The 21,226-nt window shown below is 64.6% G+C and overlaps 1 protein-coding gene across 1 annotated transcript in view; it reads right to left on the bottom strand.

The window, feature by feature from the left end:
* The window catches only part of MAPK8IP2 (mitogen-activated protein kinase 8 interacting protein 2), a 36,793-nt gene extending 19,284 nt beyond the window's left edge, over positions 1-17,509 (bottom strand). The window contains exons 1-3 of the mRNA XM_086886247.1: positions 16,961-17,509; positions 6,084-6,189; positions 3,563-3,805 (exon numbers count right to left, since the gene is read on the bottom strand). Of these exons, the coding sequence (XP_086742373.1) occupies positions 3,563-3,805; positions 6,084-6,189; positions 16,961-17,025 (414 nt within the window). The 5' untranslated portion in view covers positions 17,026-17,509. The remainder of the gene's footprint in view (positions 1-3,562; positions 3,806-6,083; positions 6,190-16,960) is intronic.
* Between the last annotated feature and the right edge of the window lie 3,717 nt (positions 17,510-21,226).

The raw sequence follows: 21,226 nt of genomic DNA, 5'->3' as shown, positions 1-21,226 counted from the left end.
CCCAGCCCAGGAACAAAGCCAGAAGCGGTACTGAGCCATGTGTGACACCCCACGGCCCTGTGTGACACCCCACGGCCGCCTGTGACACCCCACGGCTGCCTGTGACACCCCACGGCCGCCTGTGACACCCCACGGCCCTGTGTGACACCCCACGGCCGCCTGTGACACCCCACAGCCCTGTGTGACACCCCACGGCTGCCTGTGACACCCCACGGCCCTGTGTGACACCCCACAGCCCTGTGTGACACCCCACAGCCCTGTGTGACACCCCACGGCCGCCTGTGACACCCCACTGCCCTGTGTGACACCCCACGGCCGCCTGTGACACCCCACAGCCCTGTGTGACACCCCACGGCCCTGTGTGACACCCCACGGCCACCTGTGACACCCCACAGCCCTGTGTGACACCCCACGGCCCTGTGTGACACCCCACAGCCCTGTGTGACACCCCACAGCCCTGTGTGACACCCCACGGCCGCCTGTGACACCCCACGGCCCTGTGTGACACCCCACGGCCACCTGTGACACCCCACAGCCGCCTGTGACACCCCACGGCCATGTGTGACACCCCACGGCCCTGTGTGACACCCCACAGCCCTGTGTGACACCCCACAGCACTGTGTGACACCCCACAGCCCTGTGTGACACCCCACGGCCGCCTGTGACACCCCACGGCCGCCTGTGACACCCCACAGCCCTGTGTGACACCCCACAGCCCTGTGTGACACCCCACGGCCGCCTGTGACACCCCACGGCCGCCTGTGACACCCCACAGCCCTGTGTGACACCCCACAGCCCTGTGTGACACCCCACAGCTGCCTGTGACACCCCACGGCCCTGTGTGACACCCCATGGCCCTGTGTGACACCCCACAGCCCTGTGTGACACCCCACCGCCCTGTGTGACACCCCACGGCCACCTGTGACACCCCATGGCTGCCTGTGACACCCCACGGCCCTGTGTGACACCCCACGGCCCTGTGTGACACCCCACGGCCGCCTGTGACACCCCACAGCCCTGTGGGACACCCCACAGCCCTGTGTGACACCCCACGGCCGCCTGTGACACCCCACGGCCGCCTGTGACACCCCACGGCTGCCTGTGACACCCCACAGCCCTGTGTGACACCCCACAGCCCTGTGTGACACCCCACGGCCCTGTGTGACACCCCACGGCCCCGTGTGACACCCCACGGCCGCCTGTGACACCCCACGGCCCTGTGTGACACCCCACAGCCCTGTGTGACACCCCACGGCCCTGTGTGACACCCCACGGCCGCCTGTGACACCCCACGGCTGCCTGTGACACCCCATGGCACTGTGTGACACCCCACGGCCCTGTGTGACACCCCACGGCCGCCTGTGACACCCCACGGCCACCTGTGACACCCCACAATCGCGGCCCCACCCACAGAGGGTTCCCGGAGCCCCGGGAACAGCCGCAGCCCCCGGAATGTTGGGGAACTGCGGATTAATCCCGCCGGGAAGCGCTAATCCCGGTGGATCCCAGCGGATCCCGGCAGATCCCGGCGGATCCCAGAGGATCCCGGCAGATCCCGGCGGATCCTGGCATATCCCAGAGGATCCCGGCAGATCCCGGCAGATCCCGGCAGATCCCAGAGGATCCCAGAGGATCCCAGAGGATTCCGGCGGATCCCAGAGGATCCCAGCAGATCCCGGCAGATCCCAGAGGATCCCAGAGGATCCCGGCAGATCCCGGCGGATCCCAGAGGATCCCAGAGGATCCCGGCAGATCCCAGAGGATCCCAGAGGTTCCTGGTGGATCCCAGTGGATCCCGGATTCGGGAGCGCGGCCGGAGCCACCCGGAACCAACTGGGGCTGCCCAAATTGGGAATGGGAACCGAGGGGACAGGGATGGGGGATGGGAATGGGGGATGGGAATGGGGGATGGGAATGGGGGAATGGGGGATGGGGATGGGGGATAGGAATGGGGGATGGGGGATGGGAATGGGGGATGGGAATGGGGGATGGGAATGGGAATGGGAATGGGGGATGGGAATGGGGGATGGGAATGGGGGATGGGGGATGGGAATGGGAATGGGGGATGGGAATGGGGGATGGGAATGGGGGATGGGAATGGGGAATGGGGATGGGGGAATGGGGGAATGGGGGATGGGAATGGGGGATGGGAATGGGGGATGGGAATGGGGGAATGGGGGATGGGGGATGGGAATGGGGGATGGGAATGGGGGATGGGGGATGGGAATGGGGAATGGGGATGGGGGATGGGAATGGGGGATGGGAATGGGGGATGGGGGATGGGAATGGGGAATGGGGATGGGGGAATGGGGGAATGGGGGATGGGAATGGGGGATGGGGGATATGGGAATGGGGGATGGGAATGGGGGATGGGGGATGGGAATGGGGGAATGGGGGATGGGAATGGGGGATGGGGGATGGGGGATATGGGAATGGGGGGGATGGGAATGGGGGAATGGGGGAATGGGGGATGGGAATGGGGGATGGGGGGATGGGAATGGGGGATGGGGATGGGGGATGGGAATGGGGGATGGGAATGGGGGATGGGAATGGGGGATGGGAATGGGGGAAGGGGGTGGGGGATGGGGGGATCGGAATGGGGGATGGGAATGGGGGATGGGAATGGGGGAGAAAAGGAAGGCCCCAAAATTCCCAAGGACCCCCGGAGCTCTCCCGGGTAAAGGGGGGAGCCCCGAAATTCCCGAGGCCCCGCGGTTCCCTGGCAACGCCGGCGGCTGCGGCCGCCCCGCCCGCGGCTTCCCACGCGCTGCGGTGGCGCGTGCGCGGGGACACCGGGACACCCCCGGGGGGACACCGGGACACCCGGACACCGAGACACCCCCGGGGGGACACCGGGACACCCGGACACCGGGACACCCCCGGGGGGACACCGGGACACCCGGGACACCGGGACACCCCGGGGGGGACACCGGGACACCCCCGGGGGGACACCCCCAGTGCGGGAAAACGGGGGGACACCGGGGACACCGGGACACGGGGACACCGGGACACCCCCGGGGGGACACCGGGACACGGGGACACCCCCGTGGGGACACCCCCAGTGCAGGAAAAGGGGACACGGGGTGGGGATGGACACAAGGGAATGGCGGGGGGAAGGGGACGGTGGCAATGGGAAGGGGACGGTGGCAGCGGGGGGAGGGGACGGTGGCATCGGGGGGGAGGGGACAGTGATCCGGGGGGGGAGGGGACAGTGACCCCACGGGGAGGGGACAGTGACCCCCGGAGGGGGAGAGGACAGTGACCTCAGTGGGGGAGGGGACAGCGACCCCAGGAGGGAGGGAGGGGACAATGACCCCGGGAGGGGACAGTGACCCCAGGAGCCCGGAGGGGACAGTGACCCCAGGAGTGGGGACAGTGACCCCTCAGGGGGAGGGGACAGTGACCCCAGGAGTGGGGAGGGGACAGTGACCCCTCAGGGGGAGGGGACAGTGACCTCACGGGGAGGGGACAGTGACCCCAGGAGCGGGGAGGGGACAGTGACCCCACGGGAAGGGGACAGTGACCCCTCAGGGGGAGGGGACAGTGACCCCCGCGGCCTCACCTGTGTGCCCGGGGCTGTCAGGTTGAGGCTGGTGGGGCGATGCTTCTGCGTCTCCTCCAGCGCGGGCGAGGGGATGGGCGAGGCCGAAGGGGACGGCGGCGCCTCCAGCTCGTTGCCTTCCTCCTCCTCCTCTTCCTCGTCGTCATCGTCGTCGTTGTCGTCGATCATCTCGAACTCCTGGAAGTCGTCCTGGAAGGTGCAGACGGGGTGCGGCTGCTCCCCGCGCTCCAGCACCAGGCAGTCCTGAGGGTGACAGCGTGTCAGGGGCACGGGGACACCGCGGGTCACCCTCCCGGCCACCCGGGGATGGCAGCGTCCCCGGTCCCCTGCGGGCTGGCCAAGAGGGGACAAGTTCAAAAGTCGAGGTTGGGTTGGGTTTGGGGTCTTGGAGACACCAAAAGTCAAGGTTGGGTTGGGTTTGAGGGGTTGGAGAAACAGGAGATCATCCAAAGTCAGCTTGGAGTCATGGGAGACACCAAAAGTTGAGGTTGGGTTGGGTTTGAGGGGTTGGAGACACCAAAAGTCGAGGTTGGGTTGGGTTTGGGGTCTTGGAGACACCAAAAGTCAATGTTGGGTTGGGTTTGGGGTCTTGGAGACACCAAAAGTCGAGGTTTGGTTTGGTTTGGGGTCTTGGAGACACCAAAAGTCGAGGTGGGGTTGGGCTTGAAGGGTTGGAGATCATCAGAAATCAGTTTGGAATCATGGGGAATACCAAAAGTTGAGGTTGGGTTGGGATTGAGGGGTTGGAGATCCCAAAAGTGGAGGTTGGGTTGGGTTTGAGGGGTTGGAGACACCAAAAGTGGAGGTTGGGTTGAGTTTGAGGGGTTGGAGATCAAAAAAGTCGAGGTTGGGTTGGGTTTGAGGAGTTGGAGACACCAAAAGTCAAAGTTGGGTTGGGTTTGAAGGGTTGGAGATCATCAAATGTTGAGGTTGGGTTGGATTTGAAGGGTTGGAGACACCAAAAGTCGAGGTTGAGCTGGGTTTGAGGGGTTGGAGATCATCCAAAGTCAGCTTGGAATCATGGGGGGTTCCAAAAGTTGAGGTTGAGTTGGGTTTGGGGTCTTGGAGATCCCAAAAATTGAGATTGGGGTAGCTTTGAGGGGTTGGAGACACCAAAAGTTGAGGTGAGATTGGGTTTGAGGGGTTTGAGATCCCAAAAGTCATGGTTGGGTTGGGTTTGAAGGGTTGGAGACACCAAAAGTGGAGGTTGGGTTGGGTTTGAGGGGTTAGAGACACCAAAAGTCGAGGTTGGGTTGGGTTTGGGGTCTTGGAGACACCAAAAGTCGAGGTTGGGTTTGGTTTGGGGTCTTGGAGACACCAAAAGTCGTGGTTGGGTTGGGTTTGTGGTCTTGGAGACACCAAAAGTCAAAGTTGGGTTGGGTTTGAAGTTTGGACACCATCAAATGTTGAGGTTGGGTTGGGTTTGAGGGGTTGGAGATCATCAGAAGTCAGCTTGGAATCATGGGGGACACCAAAAGTGAAGGTTGGGTTGGGTTTGAAGGGTTGGAGACACCAAAAGTCGAGGTTGGGTTGGGTTTGAGGGGTTGGAGACACCAAAAGTCGTGGTTGGGTCGGGTTTGAGGGATTTGAGATCCCAAAAGTGGAGGTTGGGTTGGGTTTGGGGACCTGGAGACACCAAAAGTCAAGGTTTGGTTTGGTTTGAAGGGTTGGAGATCCTCAAACATTGAGGTGGGGTTGGGTTTGGGGTTTTGGAGACACCAAAAGTTGAGGTTGGGTTGGGTTTGAAGAGTTGGAGACCCCAAAAGTCATCTTAGAATCAGGGGGGACACCAAAAGTGAAGGTTGGGTTGGGTTTGAGGGATTTGAGATCCCAAAAGATGAGGTTGGGTTGGGTTTGGGGGGTTGGAGACACCAAAAGTCGTGGTTGGGTTGGGTTTGAGGGGCTGGAGATCCCAAAAGTCACGGTTGGGTTGGGTTTGAGATCCCAAAAGTCAAGGCTGGGTTGGGTTTGAGGGGTTGGAAACACCAAACGTCGAGGTTGAGCTGGGTTTGAGGGGCTGGAGATCCCAAAACTTGAGGTTGGGTTGGGTTTGAAGGGTTGGAGACACCAAAAGTGGAGGTTGGGTTGGGTTTGAGGGGTTGGAGACACCAAAAGTCATCTTAGAATCAGGGGGGACACCAAAAGTGGAGGTTGGGTTGGGTTTGGGGTCTTGGAGACACAAAATGTTGAGGTTGGGTTGGGTTTGAGGGGCTGGAGATCCCAAAACTTGAGGTTGGGTTGGGTTTGGGGGGTTGGAGACACCAAAAGTTGTGGTTGGGTTGGGTTTGAGGTCTTGGAGATTCCAAAACTTGAGGTTGGCTTGGGTTTGAGGGGCTGGAGATCCCAAAACTTGAGGTTGGGTTGGGTTTGAGGTCTTGGAGACACCAAAAGTCGAGGCTGGGTTCGTCCCCTTTGCCTCAGTGCCCACAGAGAGCCACCAAAGCCACCACAGCGGTGCCACCACTGGGCTGTGCCAGCTCATGACCCCGCCGTGTCCCCAAGGGCCACCAGGCCCCCGCACCTTCTCGTAGTGGTCAGAGTCGTAGTTGAGGCCGATGCCGCAGTCGTCCGTGATCTCGGACAGGTCCTCGTCATCGAACTCCTCCAGGCTGATGTCCTGGGGGGGCCTGGGGACAGCGGGGACACGGCTCAGGGACAGCCCAGCCAGCCCCTGGTGGCACCGCGACCACAAGGTGGCACCAAGGGGACATCGGGGTGTGTGGGGTGGCACCTCGGCATGGGGGCAGTGGGGACATGGCACTGTCACCCCTGGTGTCACATGGCACAGAGCATTGTCACCCCTGGTGTCACATGGACATGGCACAAACACTGTCACCCCTGGTGTCACATGGCACTGTCACCCCTGGTGTCACATGGCACAGAGCATTGTCACCTCTGGTGTCACATGGACATGGCACAAACACTGTCACCCCTGGTGTCACATGGACATGGCACTGTCACCTCTGGTGTCACATGGCACAGAGCACTGTCACCCCTGGTGTCACATGGACATGGCACTGTCACCCCTGGTGTCACCTGGCACAGAGCACTGTCACCTCTGGTGTCACATGGCACAAACACTGTCACCCCTGGTGTCACATGGACATGGCACTGTCACCCTCTGGTGTCACATGGCACAGAGCACTGTCACCCCTGGTGTCACATGGCACAGAGCACTGTCACCCCTGGTGTCACGTGGCACGAACATTGTCACATCTGGTGTCTCACGGACATGGCACAGAACCCTGTCACCTCTGGTGTCACATGGCACAGAGCACTGTCACCCTTGGGTGTCACAGGGACACATCCCCACATCAGTGTCACCCCTGGGTGCCAAAGGGAGGTGTCCCTACTCCTGTCACCCCTCAGCGCCACAAGGACATGTCCCCATGCCACTGTCACCCCCAGGTACCACAGGGACACATCCCCACATCAATGTCACCCCTGGGTGCCACAGGGACATGTCCCCATGCCACTGTCACCCCCGGGTGCCACAAGGACACATTCCCACATCAGTGTCACCCCTGGGTGCCACAGGGACATGTCCCCACATCAGTGTCACCCCTGGGTGCCACAGGGACATGTCCCCATGCCACTGTCACCCCCTCAGCACCACAAGGACACGTCCCCAGGCCGCTGTCACCCCTGGGTGTCACCCGGCCGGGCAGAGGTGCCGATGTCACCACAACGTCCCCAAATTCCCGGCCCAGCAGAAACCCCGGAGCCAAGGCAGGTTTGGGGTGCGCTGGGGGGCTGGGGGGTCACAGGGGGGGCACCAGGATGTCACCATGATGTCACCAGGATGTCACAACGATATCACCATGATGTCACCGGGACGTCACCAGGATGTCACAATGATGTCACTGGGATATCACCATGATGTCACCATGATGCCACCATGATGTCACCGGGATGTCACCAGGTTATCATCATGATGTCATCATGATGTCACAATGATGTCACCATGATGTCACTTGGATGTCACTGGAATGTCACCATGATGTCACCGGGATGTCACTGGGATATCACCAGGATGTCACCAGGATGCCACCATGATGTCACCATGATGTCACCGGGATGTCACCAGGATATCACCATGTTATCATCATGATGTCACCGTGATATCACCATGACATCACCATGATGTCACAATAATGTCACCATGATGTCACCACGATGTCACCGGGATGTCACCAGGATATCACCATGTTATCATCATGATGTCACCGTGATATCACCATGATGCCACCATGATGTCACCACGATGTCACCACGATGTCACCAGGATATCACAATGTTGTCACCATGATGTCACCATGATGTCACCAGGATGTCACCAGGATGTTACCAGGATGTTACCAGGATGCCACCGTGATGTCACCGTGCTGTCACCACGATGTCACCATGATGTCAGCATGATGTCACCATGCTGTCACACCAGCACGGCTGGCGGTGACAAAGGGACCCCGAAGCCCTGAGCGCATTCCCAAGGAACGGGGTTGCCATGGAAACCGGCGGCTCCTGCGGGAATTCCGGGAACGGAGAGAGATCCCGGCAGGATTTGGGCCGGGAAAACAGAAATTGGGCATTTTGGGCTGGGCCAGGTGGGAGACACGGCCTGGGTGCCACCGGGACACTCTGGTCACCTGCCATGGCCTTGGGGACACCCAGGACTGTCCCCAGAGGGGTGTGACAGCCCCCAGGTGCCACCACGACCCTTTTCCATGGGTTGGGGACACCCAGGACCCCCAGCTTGTCCCCAGAGGGGTGTGACAGCCCCCAGGTGCCACCAGGACCCTTTTCCATGGGGTTGGGGACCCCCAGGGGGATGTGACAGGCCCTGAGTGCCACCAAGACCATTTTTCCATGGGTTGGGGACACCCAGGACCCCCAGCTTGTCCCCAGGGGGGTGTGACAGCCCCCAAGTGCCACCAGGACCCTTTTCCATGGGTTGGGGACATTCAGGACCCCCAGCTTGTCCCCAGGGGGATGTGACAGCTCCCAGGTGCCACCAGGACCCTTTTCCATGGGGTTGGGGACCCCCAGGGGGATGTGACAGGCCCCGAGTGCCACCAGGACCATTTTTCCATGGGTTGGGGACACCCTGGACCCCCAGCTTGTCCCCAGAGGGGTGTGACAGCCCCCAGGTGCCACCAGGACCCCTTTCCATGGGGTTGGGGACACTCAGGACACCCAGGAGGATGTGACAGCCCCCAGGTGCCACCAGGACCCCCAGAGACAGCTCCCAGATGCCACCAGGACCCATTTCCATGGGTTGGGGACACACAGGACCCCCAGCTTGTCCCCAGGGGGATGTGACAGCTCCCAAGTGCCACCAGGACCCTTTTCCATGGGTTGGGGACACCCTGGACCCCCAGCAGGGCGTGGCAGCCCCCGAGTGCCACCAGGACCTTTTTTTTTGTAACCTGGGGACATCCAGGACCCCCAGCATGTCCCCAGAGGGGTGTGACAGCTCCCAGGTGCCACCAGGACCCCTTTCCATGGGGTTGGTGACATTCAGGGGGATGTGACAGCTCCCAGATGCCACCAGGACCCCCAGAGACAGCCCCCGAGTGCCACCAAGACCATTTTTCCATGGGTTGGGGACACTCAGGGGGGTGTGACAGGCCCCAAGTGCCACCAGGACCCTTTTCCATGGGGTTGGGGACATTCAGGGGGATGTGACAGCCCCCAGGTGCCACCAAGACCCTTTTCCATGGGGTTGGTGACATTCAGGGGGATGTGACAGCTCCCAGATGCCACCAGGACCCCCAGAGACAGCCCCCAAGTGCCACCAGGACCCTTTCCCATGGGTTGGGGACATTCAGGGGGATGTGACAGGCCCCGAGTGCCACCAAGACCATTTTTCCATGGGGCTGGGGACATTCAGGGGGATGTGACAACCCCCAGGTGCCACCAGGACCCTTTTCCATGGGGTTGGTGACATTCAGGGGGATGTGACAGCTCCCAGGTGCCACCAGGACCCTTTCCCATGGGGTTGGGGACATTCAGGGGGATGTGACAGCCCCCAGGTGCCACCAGGACCCCCAGAGACAGCTCCCAGATGCCACCAGGCCCCTTTCCCATGGGATTGGGGACCCCCAGCGAGCCGTGGCATCCCCCAGGACCCCACACCCCCCCCTCGGTGGGGCTGGGGACCCCCAGATGGGCTCCAGCAGGGTCAGACCCCCAAGGGGGGCTCCGGGCTGAGCCCCCCTCGGTGCCCCCGCGCCCGCTCCCCATCCCCCGGCAGGAAGATCCCCCTAATCCCATAATTCCCAAAAGTAGGGCACGGCCGCGCCGGATCCGCGCGGATTTGGGGCAAAAAGCGGCAGAAACGGGAACGGGAACGGGGCCGGGGGGGACCCCAAAAACCGCACAGGACAGGGCAGCCCTGGGGGTGTGGGGAGAAGGGGCCTGGGGTGTGGGGAGAGGAGATTTTGGGGTGTAGAGCCCTGGGATTTTGGGGTGCAGAGCCCCGAGATTTTGGGGTGCAGAGCCCTGGGATTTTGGGGTGTGGGGAGAGGAGATTTTGGGGTGTGGAGCCCTGGGATTTTGGGGTGAAGAGCTCCGGGATTTTGGGGTGCAGAGCCTCGGGATTTTGGGGTGTGGGGAGAGGAGATTTTGGGGTGCGGAGCCCTGGGATTTTGGGGTGAAGAGCCCCGGGATTTTGGGGTGCAGAGCCCCGGGATTTGGGGTGCGGAGCCCCGGGATTTTGGGGTGCAGAGCCCTGGGATTTTGGGGTGCAGAGCCCCGAGATTTTGGGGTGCAGAGCCCTGGGATTTTGGGGTGCAGAGCCCCGGGATTTTGGGGTGAAGAGCCCCGGGATTTTGGGGTGCAGAGCCCCGGGATTTTGGGGTGCGGAGCCCCGGGATTTTGGGGTGCAGAGCCCTGGGATTTTGGGGCGAAGAGCCCCGGGATTTTGGGGTGCAGAGCCCTGGGATTTTGGGGTGAAGAGCCCTGGGATTTTGGGGTGAAGAGCCCCGAGATTTTGGGGTGCAGAGCCCTGGGATTTTGGGGTGAAGAGCCCTGGGATTTTGGGGTGAAGAGCCCCGGGATTTTGGGGTGAAGAGCCCCGGGATTTTGGGGTGCAGAGCCCCGGGATTTTGGGGTGCGGAGCCCTGGGATTTTGGGGTGCAGAGCCCTGGGATTTTGGGGTGAAGAGCCCCGGGATTTTGGGGTGCAGAGCCCTGGGATTTTGGGGTGAAGAGCCCTGGGATTTTGGGGTGAAGAGCCCTGGGATTTTGGGGTGTGGAGACCTGGGATTTTGGGGTGTGGAGACCTGGGATTTTGGGGTGCAGAGCCCCGGGATTTTGGGGTGTGGAGCCCTGGGATTTTGAGTTGCGGAGCCCCGGGGTTTTGGGGTGCAGAGCCCTGGGATTTTGGGGTGCAGAGCCCTGGGATTTTGGGGTGAGGAGCCCTGGGATTTTGGGGTGAAAAGCTCCGGGATTTTGGGGTGCAGAGCCCCGGGATTTCGGGATGCAGAGCCCCGGGATTTTGGGGTGCAGAGCCCCGGGATTTTGGGGTGCAGAGCCCCGGTGTGTAGGGGAATGGAAATGTCGGGGTGCTGAAGCTTTTGGGGTGCAGAAACCTTTGGGGTTCAGAGCTGTGGGATGTTGGGGTACAGAAACCTTTGGGGTTCAGAAGCCTTTGGGGTTTCAGAGTGCCGAAATCTGAGGTGTTGGGGTGCTGAACCTTTTTGGGGTGCAGAGTCCTGGGATGCTGGGGAGCAGAGCCCCAAATATTGGGGTGCAGGGCCCAGGGGTGTTGGGGTGCAGGGCCCAGGGGAGTTGGGGTGCAGAGCCCCAAATATTGGGGTGCAGAGCCCAGGGGTGCTGGGGTGCAGGGCCCTATGGGGAACAGAGATCTATGGGGTGCAGGACCCTCCCCCACGGCACCCCAGTGATCCCAGTGCCACCACCACAGTGCCACCACCGCAGTGCCACCACCCCAGTGCCATCACCCCAGTGAGCCCAGTGCCACCATCCCAGTGCCACCATCCCAGTGCCACCATCCCAGTGAGCCCGGTGCCACCATCCCAGTGCCACCACCGCAGTGCCACCATCCCAGTGCCACCACCCCAGTGCCACCACCTCAGTGCCACCACCCCAGTGCCACCATCCCAGTGCCACCACCGCAGTGCCACCACCGCAGTGCCACCACCCCAGTGCCACCATCCCAGTGAGCCCAGTGCCACCACCGCAGTGCCACCATCCCAGTGCCACCATCCCAGTGAGCCCGGTGCCACCATCCCAGTGCCACCACCCCAGTGAGCCCAGTGCCACCACCCCAGTGAGCCCAGTGCCACCACCACAGTGCCACCATCCCAGTGCAACTATCCCAGTGCCACCATCCCAGTGCCACCACCCCAGTGCCATCACCCCAGTGAGCCCAGTGCCACCATCCCAGTGCCACCATCCCAGTGCCACCATCCCAGTGAGCCCGGTGCCACCATCCCAGTGCCACCACCGCAGTGCCACCATCCCAGTGCCACCACCCCAGTGCCACCACCTCAGTGCCACCACCCCAGTGCCACCATCCCAGTGCCACCACCGCAGTGCCACCACCGCAGTGCCACCACCCCAGTGCCACCATCCCAGTGAGCCCAGTGCCACCACCGCAGTGCCACCATCCCAGTGCCACCATCCCAGTGAGCCCGGTGCCACCATCCCAGTGCCACCACCCCAGTGAGCCCAGTGCCACCACCCCAGTGAGCCCAGTGCCACCACCACAGTGCCACCATCCCAGTGCAACTATCCCAGTGCCACCATCCCAGTGCCACCACCCCAGTGCCATCACCCCAGTGAGCCCAGTGCCACCATCCCAGTGCCACCATCCCAGTGAGCCCGGTGCCACCATCCCAGTGCCACCACCCCGGTGATCCCAGTGCCACAACCCCAGTGAGCCCAGTGCCACCATTCCAGTGAGCCCAGTGCCACAACCCCAGTGAGCCCAGTGCCACCACCCCAGTGCCACCACCCCAGTGTCACCAGGGATGGGCCGGAGGGGACCCCAGAGGGTGCCGGTGTCACCCGGGGCGGGCCGGGCTCCCCCGGGAGCGCTGCCGGTGGCGCCGGCCCCGGGCGGATGGGATTTCCCCATCGCCCAGCCCGGGGGGAGGCTCCGGAGAGAGGGGAAGGGACCCCCGGAGCACCCCGACCCCCCCCGGGACCCCCGCACCCCGGGATCCCCGCAGAACCGGGACCCCCGCAGGACCGGGACCCCCGCAGAACCGGGACCCCCACAGGACCGGGACCCCCCCCCGGGACCACCGCACCCCGGGACCCTGCACCTCCGGGACCCCCACCCTCGACCCCCGCATCACCGGGACCCCCGCACCGCCCGGGACCCCCGACCGGGACCCCCGCAGCACCGGGACCCCCACCCTGAACCCCCGCAGCACCGGGACCCCCGCCCGGGACCCCCGCATCACCCGGACCCCCGCACACCGGGACCCCCGCACCCCGGGACTCTCGCACCCCGGGACCCCCGCAGGACCGGGACCCCCGCAGGACCGGGACCCCCGCACACCGGGACCCCCGCAGGACCGGGACCCCCGCACACCGGGACCCCCGCAGGACCGGGACCCCAACCCGGGACCCCCGCAGAACCGGGACCCCCGCCCGGGCCGCTCCCGGAGCCGAGCCGGACCCTGCGGCCGCCCCACACTGGGGGCACCCGGGGGCTCCCGAGTGTCACCCGGGGCTGCCGCGGCCCGAGCGGGAGGTGGGAACCGGCCCAGGGCCCGGCTGCGTGCGCGCCCGGAATTCCCAGGGCCTGGAATTCCCAACCCGAGCATTCCCAGCCCATTCCCAGCCTGAGAATTCCCAGCCCCGGAATTCCCAGCCCCGGAATTCCCAGCCCCGGAATTCCCAACCCGAGCATTCCCAGCCCCAGAATTTCCAACCTGAGCATTCCCAGCCCCGGAATTCCCAACCTGAGCATTCCCAGCCCCGGAATTCCCAACCCGAGCATTCCCAGCCCATTCCCAGCCTGAGAATTCCCAGCCCCGGAATTCCCAGCCCATTCCCAGCCCTAGAATTCCCAGTCTGAGCATTCCCAGCCCATTCCCAGCCCTAGAATTCCCAGTCTGAGCATTCCCAGCCCATTCCCAGCCTGAGCATTCCCAGCCCCGGAATTCCCAGCCCCGGAATTTCCAACCCGAGCATTCCCAGCCCATTCCCAGCTCCAGAATTCCCAACCTGAGCATTCCCAGCCCCACAATTCCCAGTCCATTCCCAACCCGAGCATTCCCAGCCCTAGAATTCCCAGCCTGAGCATTCCCAGCCCATTCCCAGCCCCAGCATTCCCAGTCTGAGCATTCCCAACCCCAGAATTCCCATTCCCAGCATTCCCAGCCCATTCCCAGCCCCAGAATTCCCATTCCCAGCATTCCCAGCCCCAGAATTTCCAACCTGAACATTCCCAGCCCATTCCCAGCCCGAGCATTCCCAGCCCCAGAATTCCCATTCCCAGCCCATTCCCAACCCCAGAATTCCCATTCCCAGAATTCCCAGGCCATTCCTAGCCCCAGAATTCCCAGCCTGAGAATTCCCAGGCCATTCCCAGGCCATTCCCAGCCCCAGAATTCCCAGCCCATTCCCAGAATTCCCATTCCCAGCCCATTCCCAGCCCCAGAATTCCCATTTCCAGCATTCCCAGCCCATTCCCATTCCCAGAATTCCCAACCCCAGCATTCCCAGCCCATTCCCGCCCGCTCGGCCTCTCCCACCCCAGCGGGACCCCCCGAGCCGGGCTGGGCACCCCCTCCCCGGCTTCCCTGGGGATTTGGGATCCGGGGCCGGGATTTGGGATTCCCGGCTGGATCTCGGGGTGCTCGGGCATCGCCAGGGATCGGCCCCGGTGTTTGGGGAGGGCTCCGGGCGCGGCTCCCGCTCCCCGGGCCGGGGGGACCGGGGGGACCGGGGGGACCGGGGGGACCGGGGGGACCGGGGTGTCCCCTCCCTGCGCCACCGCCGGCAGGGACAGCCCGGGAAGGGGACAGGGACATTCTGGGGACAGGGACAGCCCAGGAAAGGGACAGGGACAGCCCGGGAAGGGGATGGGGACATCCTGGGGATGGGGACAGGGACAGCCCGGGAAGGGGACGGGGACATTCTGGGGACAGCGACAGCCCAGGGACGGGGATGCTGAGGAAGGGGACATCCTGAGGAAGGGGATGCTCAGGGAAGGGGACATCCCGGGAATGGGACATCCTGGGGACAGGGGACATCCTGGGAATGGGACATCCTGGGGACAGAGACATCCCGGGGAAAGGGACATCCTGGGGACGGGGACATTCCGGGAATGGGACAGCCAGGGGAAGGGGACATCCCGAGGAAGAGGATGCTCAGAGAAGGCGACAGGCCGGGGACGGGGATGCTGAGGAAGGGGACATCCTGAGGAAGGGGATGCTCAGGGAAGGGGACATCCCGGGGACAAGGACATAGGGACATCCCGGGAAGGGGACATGCCGGGGACAGGTGACATCCTGGGGACAGGTGACATCCTGGGGACAGGGACATCCCGGGGACGGGGATGCTGAGGAACGGGACATCCTGAGGAAGAGGATGCTCAGAGAAGGCGACAGGCCGGGGACGGGGATGCTGAGGGAAGGGACATCGCGGGAAGGGGAAAGGGACATCCTGGGGACAGGGACATCCCGGGGACGGGGACATCCCGGGGAAGGGGACATCCTGAGGACAGGGGACATCCCGGGAAGGGGACATTCCGGGGACGGGGACATTCCGGGGACGGGGATGCTGAAGAAGGGGACATCCCGGAGACAGGGACATCCCGGGGACAGGGATGCTGAGGAAGGGGACATCCCGGGGACATGGACATCCCGGGGACAGGGACATCCCGGGAAGGGGACATCCCGGGGACAGGGACATCCCGGGGACAGGGACATCCCGGGAATGGGACATCGTGGGGACGGGGACATCCCGGGGACGGGGATGCCGAGGAAGGGGACATCCCGGGGACATGGACATCCCGGGGACAGGGACATCCCGGGGACAGGTGACATCCCGGGGACAGGGACATCCCGGGGACAGGGATGCTGAGGAAGGGGACATCCCGGGGACAGGGACATCCCGGGGACAGGTGACATCCTGAGGACAGGTGACATCCCGGGGAAGAGGAGCCCTGCCCAGCACAGGCCAGAGCCACCCAAGGGCACGTCCCGCATCCCCGCCGTCCCCTGCCCCTCTCCCCGCAGCTCCCGCAGCCCCCGGAGCCCCTCCCGGTGCCCCTCACCGCCTCCTCCCGCCCTTCCCGTTCCCCCTCCGGGCTCCTCGGCCCCGCACTGCGCCAGCCCGGCCCGAGCCCGCAGCCCGACCCCGCAGCCCCCGCAGCCCGCCAAGGTCAGCCTCGGGGCGGGCCCCGCCGCGTCCCCTCCCCGCGGGACCCCCGGGAGGCCCTGCGGGAAGGTGACCGATCCCGGGGTTCGGCTGCGGGAGCCCCCCGACATCCCCTCGGGCAAGGAGGGGCTGAGCCCCCGGCCCCCGGCACCGCTCCCCCATCCCCGTCCCCATCCCGGGGCCCCGGTGCGGCGTCCGGGCTGCGGGAACCCCACGACATCCCCTCGGGCTGAGCCCCCGGGACCGCTCCCCCATCCCCGTCCCCATCCCGGGGCCGCTGCGGCGCCTCGGGAGAGACAAAGAGGCGGCGGCGGCGGCCGCGGCTCCTCCCGCAGCGGCCCCGGGATGCGGCGGCCCCGGGATGCGGCGGCCCCGGGGATGTGGAGGCCCCCGGGGATGTGGAGGCCCCGGGATGCGGCGGCTCCTCCCGCAGCGGCCCCAGGGATGTGGAGGCCCCCGGGATGCGGCGGCCCCGGGATGCGGCGGCCCCGGGATGCGGCGGCTCCTCCCGCGGCGGCCCCGGGATGCGGCGGCCCCGGGATGCGGCGGCTCCTCCCGCAGCGGCCCCGGGATGCGGCGGCCCCGGGATGAGGCGGCCCCGGGATGCGGCGGCCCCGGGGATGCGGCGGCTCCTCCCGCAGCGGCCCCGGGATGCGGTGGCCCCGGGGATGTGGAGGCCCCGGGGATGCGGCGGCCCCGGGATGCGGCGGCCCCGGGGAGGCCGAGGAGGCTCCGAGCCCCAGCGAGAGGGAACCCCACGGAGGAGACCCCCACCCCCGCCCGCAGGGAGCGGCCGCGATGCTCCGGGGGCTGGGAGGACGCGATAACCCCGGGAAGGGCGGGCGGGAGGAGCCCCCCCGGTCCCGCAGCCCCAAGGTGAACGGGCGGGGGGAGCGGCGGGGGCCGGGGGTGCGGGCCCGGCGGCGGGGGAAGGGCAGAGCGGTCCCGCAGCATCCCCCCCCGAGCATCCCCCGAGCATCCCCCGAGCATCCCCCGAGCATCCCCCGAGCATCCCCCGAGCATCCCCCGCGCTCACCGGCAGCCGGGCGGGGACAGCGAGTGGAAGGTGGAGAGCGAGAACATCTCGGCGCGATCCGCCATTTTCTCCGGCCGGGGCTGCGCCGGACTGCGGAGCTGCGGGAGAGGGGGGAGAGGCGGGAGGAGCTGCGGGAGCGGCGGGGGAGACGGGGGGAGAGGGAGGGAGGAGCTGCGGGAGAGGGAGGGAGGAGCGGGGAGAGGGAGGGAGGAGCTGCGGGAGCGGCGGGGGAGACGGGGGAGCGGCGGGGAGAGGGAGGGAGGAGCTGCGGGGATGAGGGAGAGGGAGGGAGGAGCTGCGGGGATGAGGGGAGAGGGAGGGAGGAGCTGCGGGGATGAGGGAGAGGGAGGGAGGAGCTGCGGGGATGAGGGAGAGGGAGGGAGGAGCTGCGGGAGAAGGGGGAGAGGGAGGGAGGAGCTGCGGGAGCGGCGGGGGAGACGGGGGGAGAGGGAGGGAGGAGCTGCGGGGATGAGGGAGAGGGAGGGAGGAGCTGCGGGAGAGGGGGGAGAGGCGGGAGGAGCTGCGGGAGCGGCGAGGGAGAGGGAGGAGCGGAGGGAGAGAGGGAGGGAGGAGCTGCGGGAGGCGCGGGGGAGACGGGGGGAGCGGCGGGGAGAGGGAGGGAGGGAGGAGCTGCGGGGATGGGGGAGAGGGAGGGAGGAGCGGGGAAGGGGAGGGAGGAGCCGCGGGAGCGGCGGGGGAGAGGGAGGAGCGGAGGGAGAGAGGGAGGGAGGAGCTGCGGGGATGGGGGAGAGGGAGGGAGGAGCTGCGGGGATGGGGGAGAGGGAGGGAGGAGCGGGGAGAGGGAGGGAGGAGCTGCGGGAGCGGCGGGGGGAGCTGCGGGAAAAGGGGGGAGAGGGGCGGGAGGAGCTGCGGGGATGGGGAGAGGGAGGGAGGGAGGAGCGGGGAGAGGGGCGGGAGGAGCTGCGGGAGGAGCGGGGGGAGAGGGAGGAGCCGGGAGGGGAGGGGGCGGCGGGAAGGAGGGAAGGGAGGGAGGGAAAGGGAGAGGGAGGGGAGGGGTCTGGGGGCGGGGGTGTGGAGATGGGATCCGTGGGATGGGATCCATGGGATCCATGGGATCCATGGGATGGGATGGGATCCATGGGATGGGATGGGATCCATGGGATCCATGGGATGGGATGGGATCCATGGGATGGGATCCATGGGATCCATGGGATGGGATCCATGGGATGGGATGGGATTCGTGGGATGGGATCCATGGGATGGGATCCATGGGATGGGATCCATGGGATCCATGGGATGGGATGGGATCCATGGGATGGGATGGGATCCATGGGATCCATGGGATGGGATGGGATCCATGGGATCCATGGGATGGGATGGGATCCATGGGATCCATGGGATGGGATCCATGGGATCCATGGGATGGGATCCGTGGGATGGGATCCATGGGATTGATGGGATTGGATCCATAGGGGGGGTGGGATGGGAATGGGGAGTGGTCCGGGGGTCTCCAGAGGGGAGAGAAGGAGGGGTCGAGGAGAGACGGGGGAAGGGGAAAGGGAAAAGGGGAAGGAAAAGGGGAAAGGGAAAAGGGAAATGGGAATGGGAAAAGGGAAAAGGGAAAATGGAAAGGGAAGGGGGAATGGGAAATGGAGAAGGGAAAGGGAAAAGGGGAAGGAAAAGGGGAAGGGAAGGGGGAATGGGAAAAGGGAAGGGGGAAAGTGGAATGGGAAAAGAGAAAGGGAATGGGGAATGGGAAATGGGGAAGGGGAAGGGAAAGGGAAAAGGGAAAGGGAAAAGGGGAAGGGAAATGGGAAAAGGGGAAGGGAAGGGAAGGGAAGGGAAGGGAAGGGAAGGGAAGGGAAGGGAAGGGAAGGGAAGGGAAGGGAAGGGAAGGGAAGGGAAGGGAAGGGAAGGGAAGGGAAGGGAAGGGAAGGGAAGGGAAGGGAAGGGAAGGGAAGGGAAGGGAAGGGAAGGGAAGGGAAGGGAAGGGAAGGGAAGGGAAGGGAAGGGAAGGGAAGGGAAGGGAAGGGAAGGGAAGGGAAGGGAAGGGAAGGGAAGGGAAGGGGGGGGTCTATAGGGACAGGGGGTCTATAGGGACAGGGGGTCTATAGGTGCTCAGGGGATCTATAGGATGCCCGGGGGGTCTATAGGTGCTCAGGGGGTCTATAGGGTGCTCAGGGGGTCTATAGGTGCTCAGGGGGGTCTATGGGGTGCTCAGGAAGTCTATGGGGTGCTCAGGGGGGGGTCTATAGGGGCTCAGGGGGTCTATAGGGGCTCAGGGGGTCTATAGGGGCTCAGGGGAGTCTATGGGGTGCTCAGGGGGGGTCTATAGGGGCTCAGGGGGTCTATAGGGGCTCAGGGGGGTCTATGGGGTGCTCAGGGGGGTCTATAGGTGCTCAGGGGGTCTATGGGGTGCTCAGGGGGTCTATGGGGTGCTCAGGGGGGTCTATAGGGGCTCAGGGGGGTCTATAGGGTGCTCAGGGGAGTCTATGGGTTGCTCAGGGGGGTCTATGGGGTGCTCAGGGTGTCTATGGGGTGCTCAGGGGGGTCTATGGGGTGCTCAGGGGGTCTATAGGGGGTTCAGGGGGTCTATGGGGTGCTCAGGGGGGTCTATGGGGTGCTCAGGGGGGTCTATGGGTGCTCAGGGGGGTCTATAGGGTGCTCAGGGGGGTCTATAGGGACAGGGGGTCTATAGGGGCTCAGGGGGGTCTATAGGGTGCTCAGGGGGCTCTATAGGGGCTCGGAGCGCTATAGGGGCGGTGAGAGGGGCCGGAGCTGTCCGCGGTGCTGAAGGCGGGAGGGGGGGACAGGGGATGTATGGGGGGGTAGGGGGTCTATAGGGGGTCTATAGGGGGTATATAGGGGGCCTGTAGGGGATCTGTAAGGGGTCTATAGGGCGGTCCCGAAGCTCTGTAGGGGTGCGGAGGGATCTATAGGGGCTCTATGGGGTCGGTAAGGGGGGACAGGGGGGTTGGGGGGCTCAGGGGGGCTGTAAAGGCGTCAGGGGCTCTATAGGGGATTCGGGGGCTCTATAGGGGATAGGGGCCCTATGGGAGGCTCTATAGGGGAAATGGGGACCTCTGTTGGGAGTCAGGGGGTCTATAGGGGATCGGGGGCTCTATAGGGGATCGGGGGCTCTATAGGGGATCGGGGCTCCATAGGGGATCGGGGGCTCTATAGGGGATCCTCTATAGGGGACCGGGGCTCTATAGGGGACCAGTGCTCTATAAGAGACCGGGGGCTCTATAGGGGACCAGGGCTCTATAGGGGATCGGAGGCTCTATAGGAGACCGGAGCTCTATAGGGGATCGGGGTCTCTATAGGGGACCAGGGCTCTATAGGGGATCGGAGGCTCTATAGGGGACTGGAGCTCTATAGGGGATCGGGGTCTCTATAGGGGACCAGGGCTCTATAGGGGACTGGAGCTCCATAGGGGACTGGAGCTCTATAGGGGACTGGAGCTCTATAGGGGGCCAGGGTCTCTATAGGGGATCGGGGTCTCTATAGGGGACCGGGGTCTCTATAGGGGACCAGGGCTCCATAGGGGCCCGGGCGGGCCGGGAGCCGCGCGGGGCCGGCGCTCGGAGCTGTCCGCGGTGCTGAGAGCGGGACCGGCCCGAGCCGGAGGGGGAGGGGACACCGGGGAGGGGGGAGGGGACACCGGGGAGGGGGGAGGGGACACTGGGGAGGGGGGAGGGGACACTGGGGAGGGGGGAGGGGCACCGGGGAGGGGGGAGGGGACACCAGGGATGGGGGAGGGGCCGGGAGGGGACACCGGGGATGGGGGAGGGGACACCGGGGATGGGCCCGGGCTGGGGCGGGCAGGCAGGGGGGACCCCCAGAGTGCCCCCGTGGGATGGGGGTCATCCCGTGCCCCCAAATTCCCACAGGATCCCCAAATTCCCTCAGGATCCCAAATTCCCACAGAGCCCCAAATTCCCACAGGATCCCCAAATTCCCACAGGGTCCCCAATTCCCTCAGGATCCCAAATTCCCTCAGGATCCCAAATTCCCACAGGATCCCCAAATTCCCACAGGGTCCCCAATTCCCGCTGTTCCCACCTGAACATTCCCATCCCAGTCATTCCCAACATTCCCAACATTCCCATCCCAACATTCCCAACACTCCCATTCCCATCATTCCCATTCCCAACATTCCCATTCCATCTATCCCAATATTCCCAACATTCCCAACATTTCAAACATTCCCATTCCCAACATTCCCAACATTCCCATCCCAACATTCCCATTCCCAACATTCCCATCGTTCCCATTCCCATTTCAATCCTGACATTCCCATTC

Source organism: Cyanistes caeruleus, chromosome 4 (assembly GCF_971803275.1).
Source record: "Cyanistes caeruleus chromosome 4, bCyaCae1.hap1.1, whole genome shotgun sequence".
Taxonomy (NCBI): Eukaryota; Metazoa; Chordata; class Aves; order Passeriformes; family Paridae; genus Cyanistes; species Cyanistes caeruleus.
This window is presented reverse-complemented; position numbering and strand designations above follow the sequence as displayed.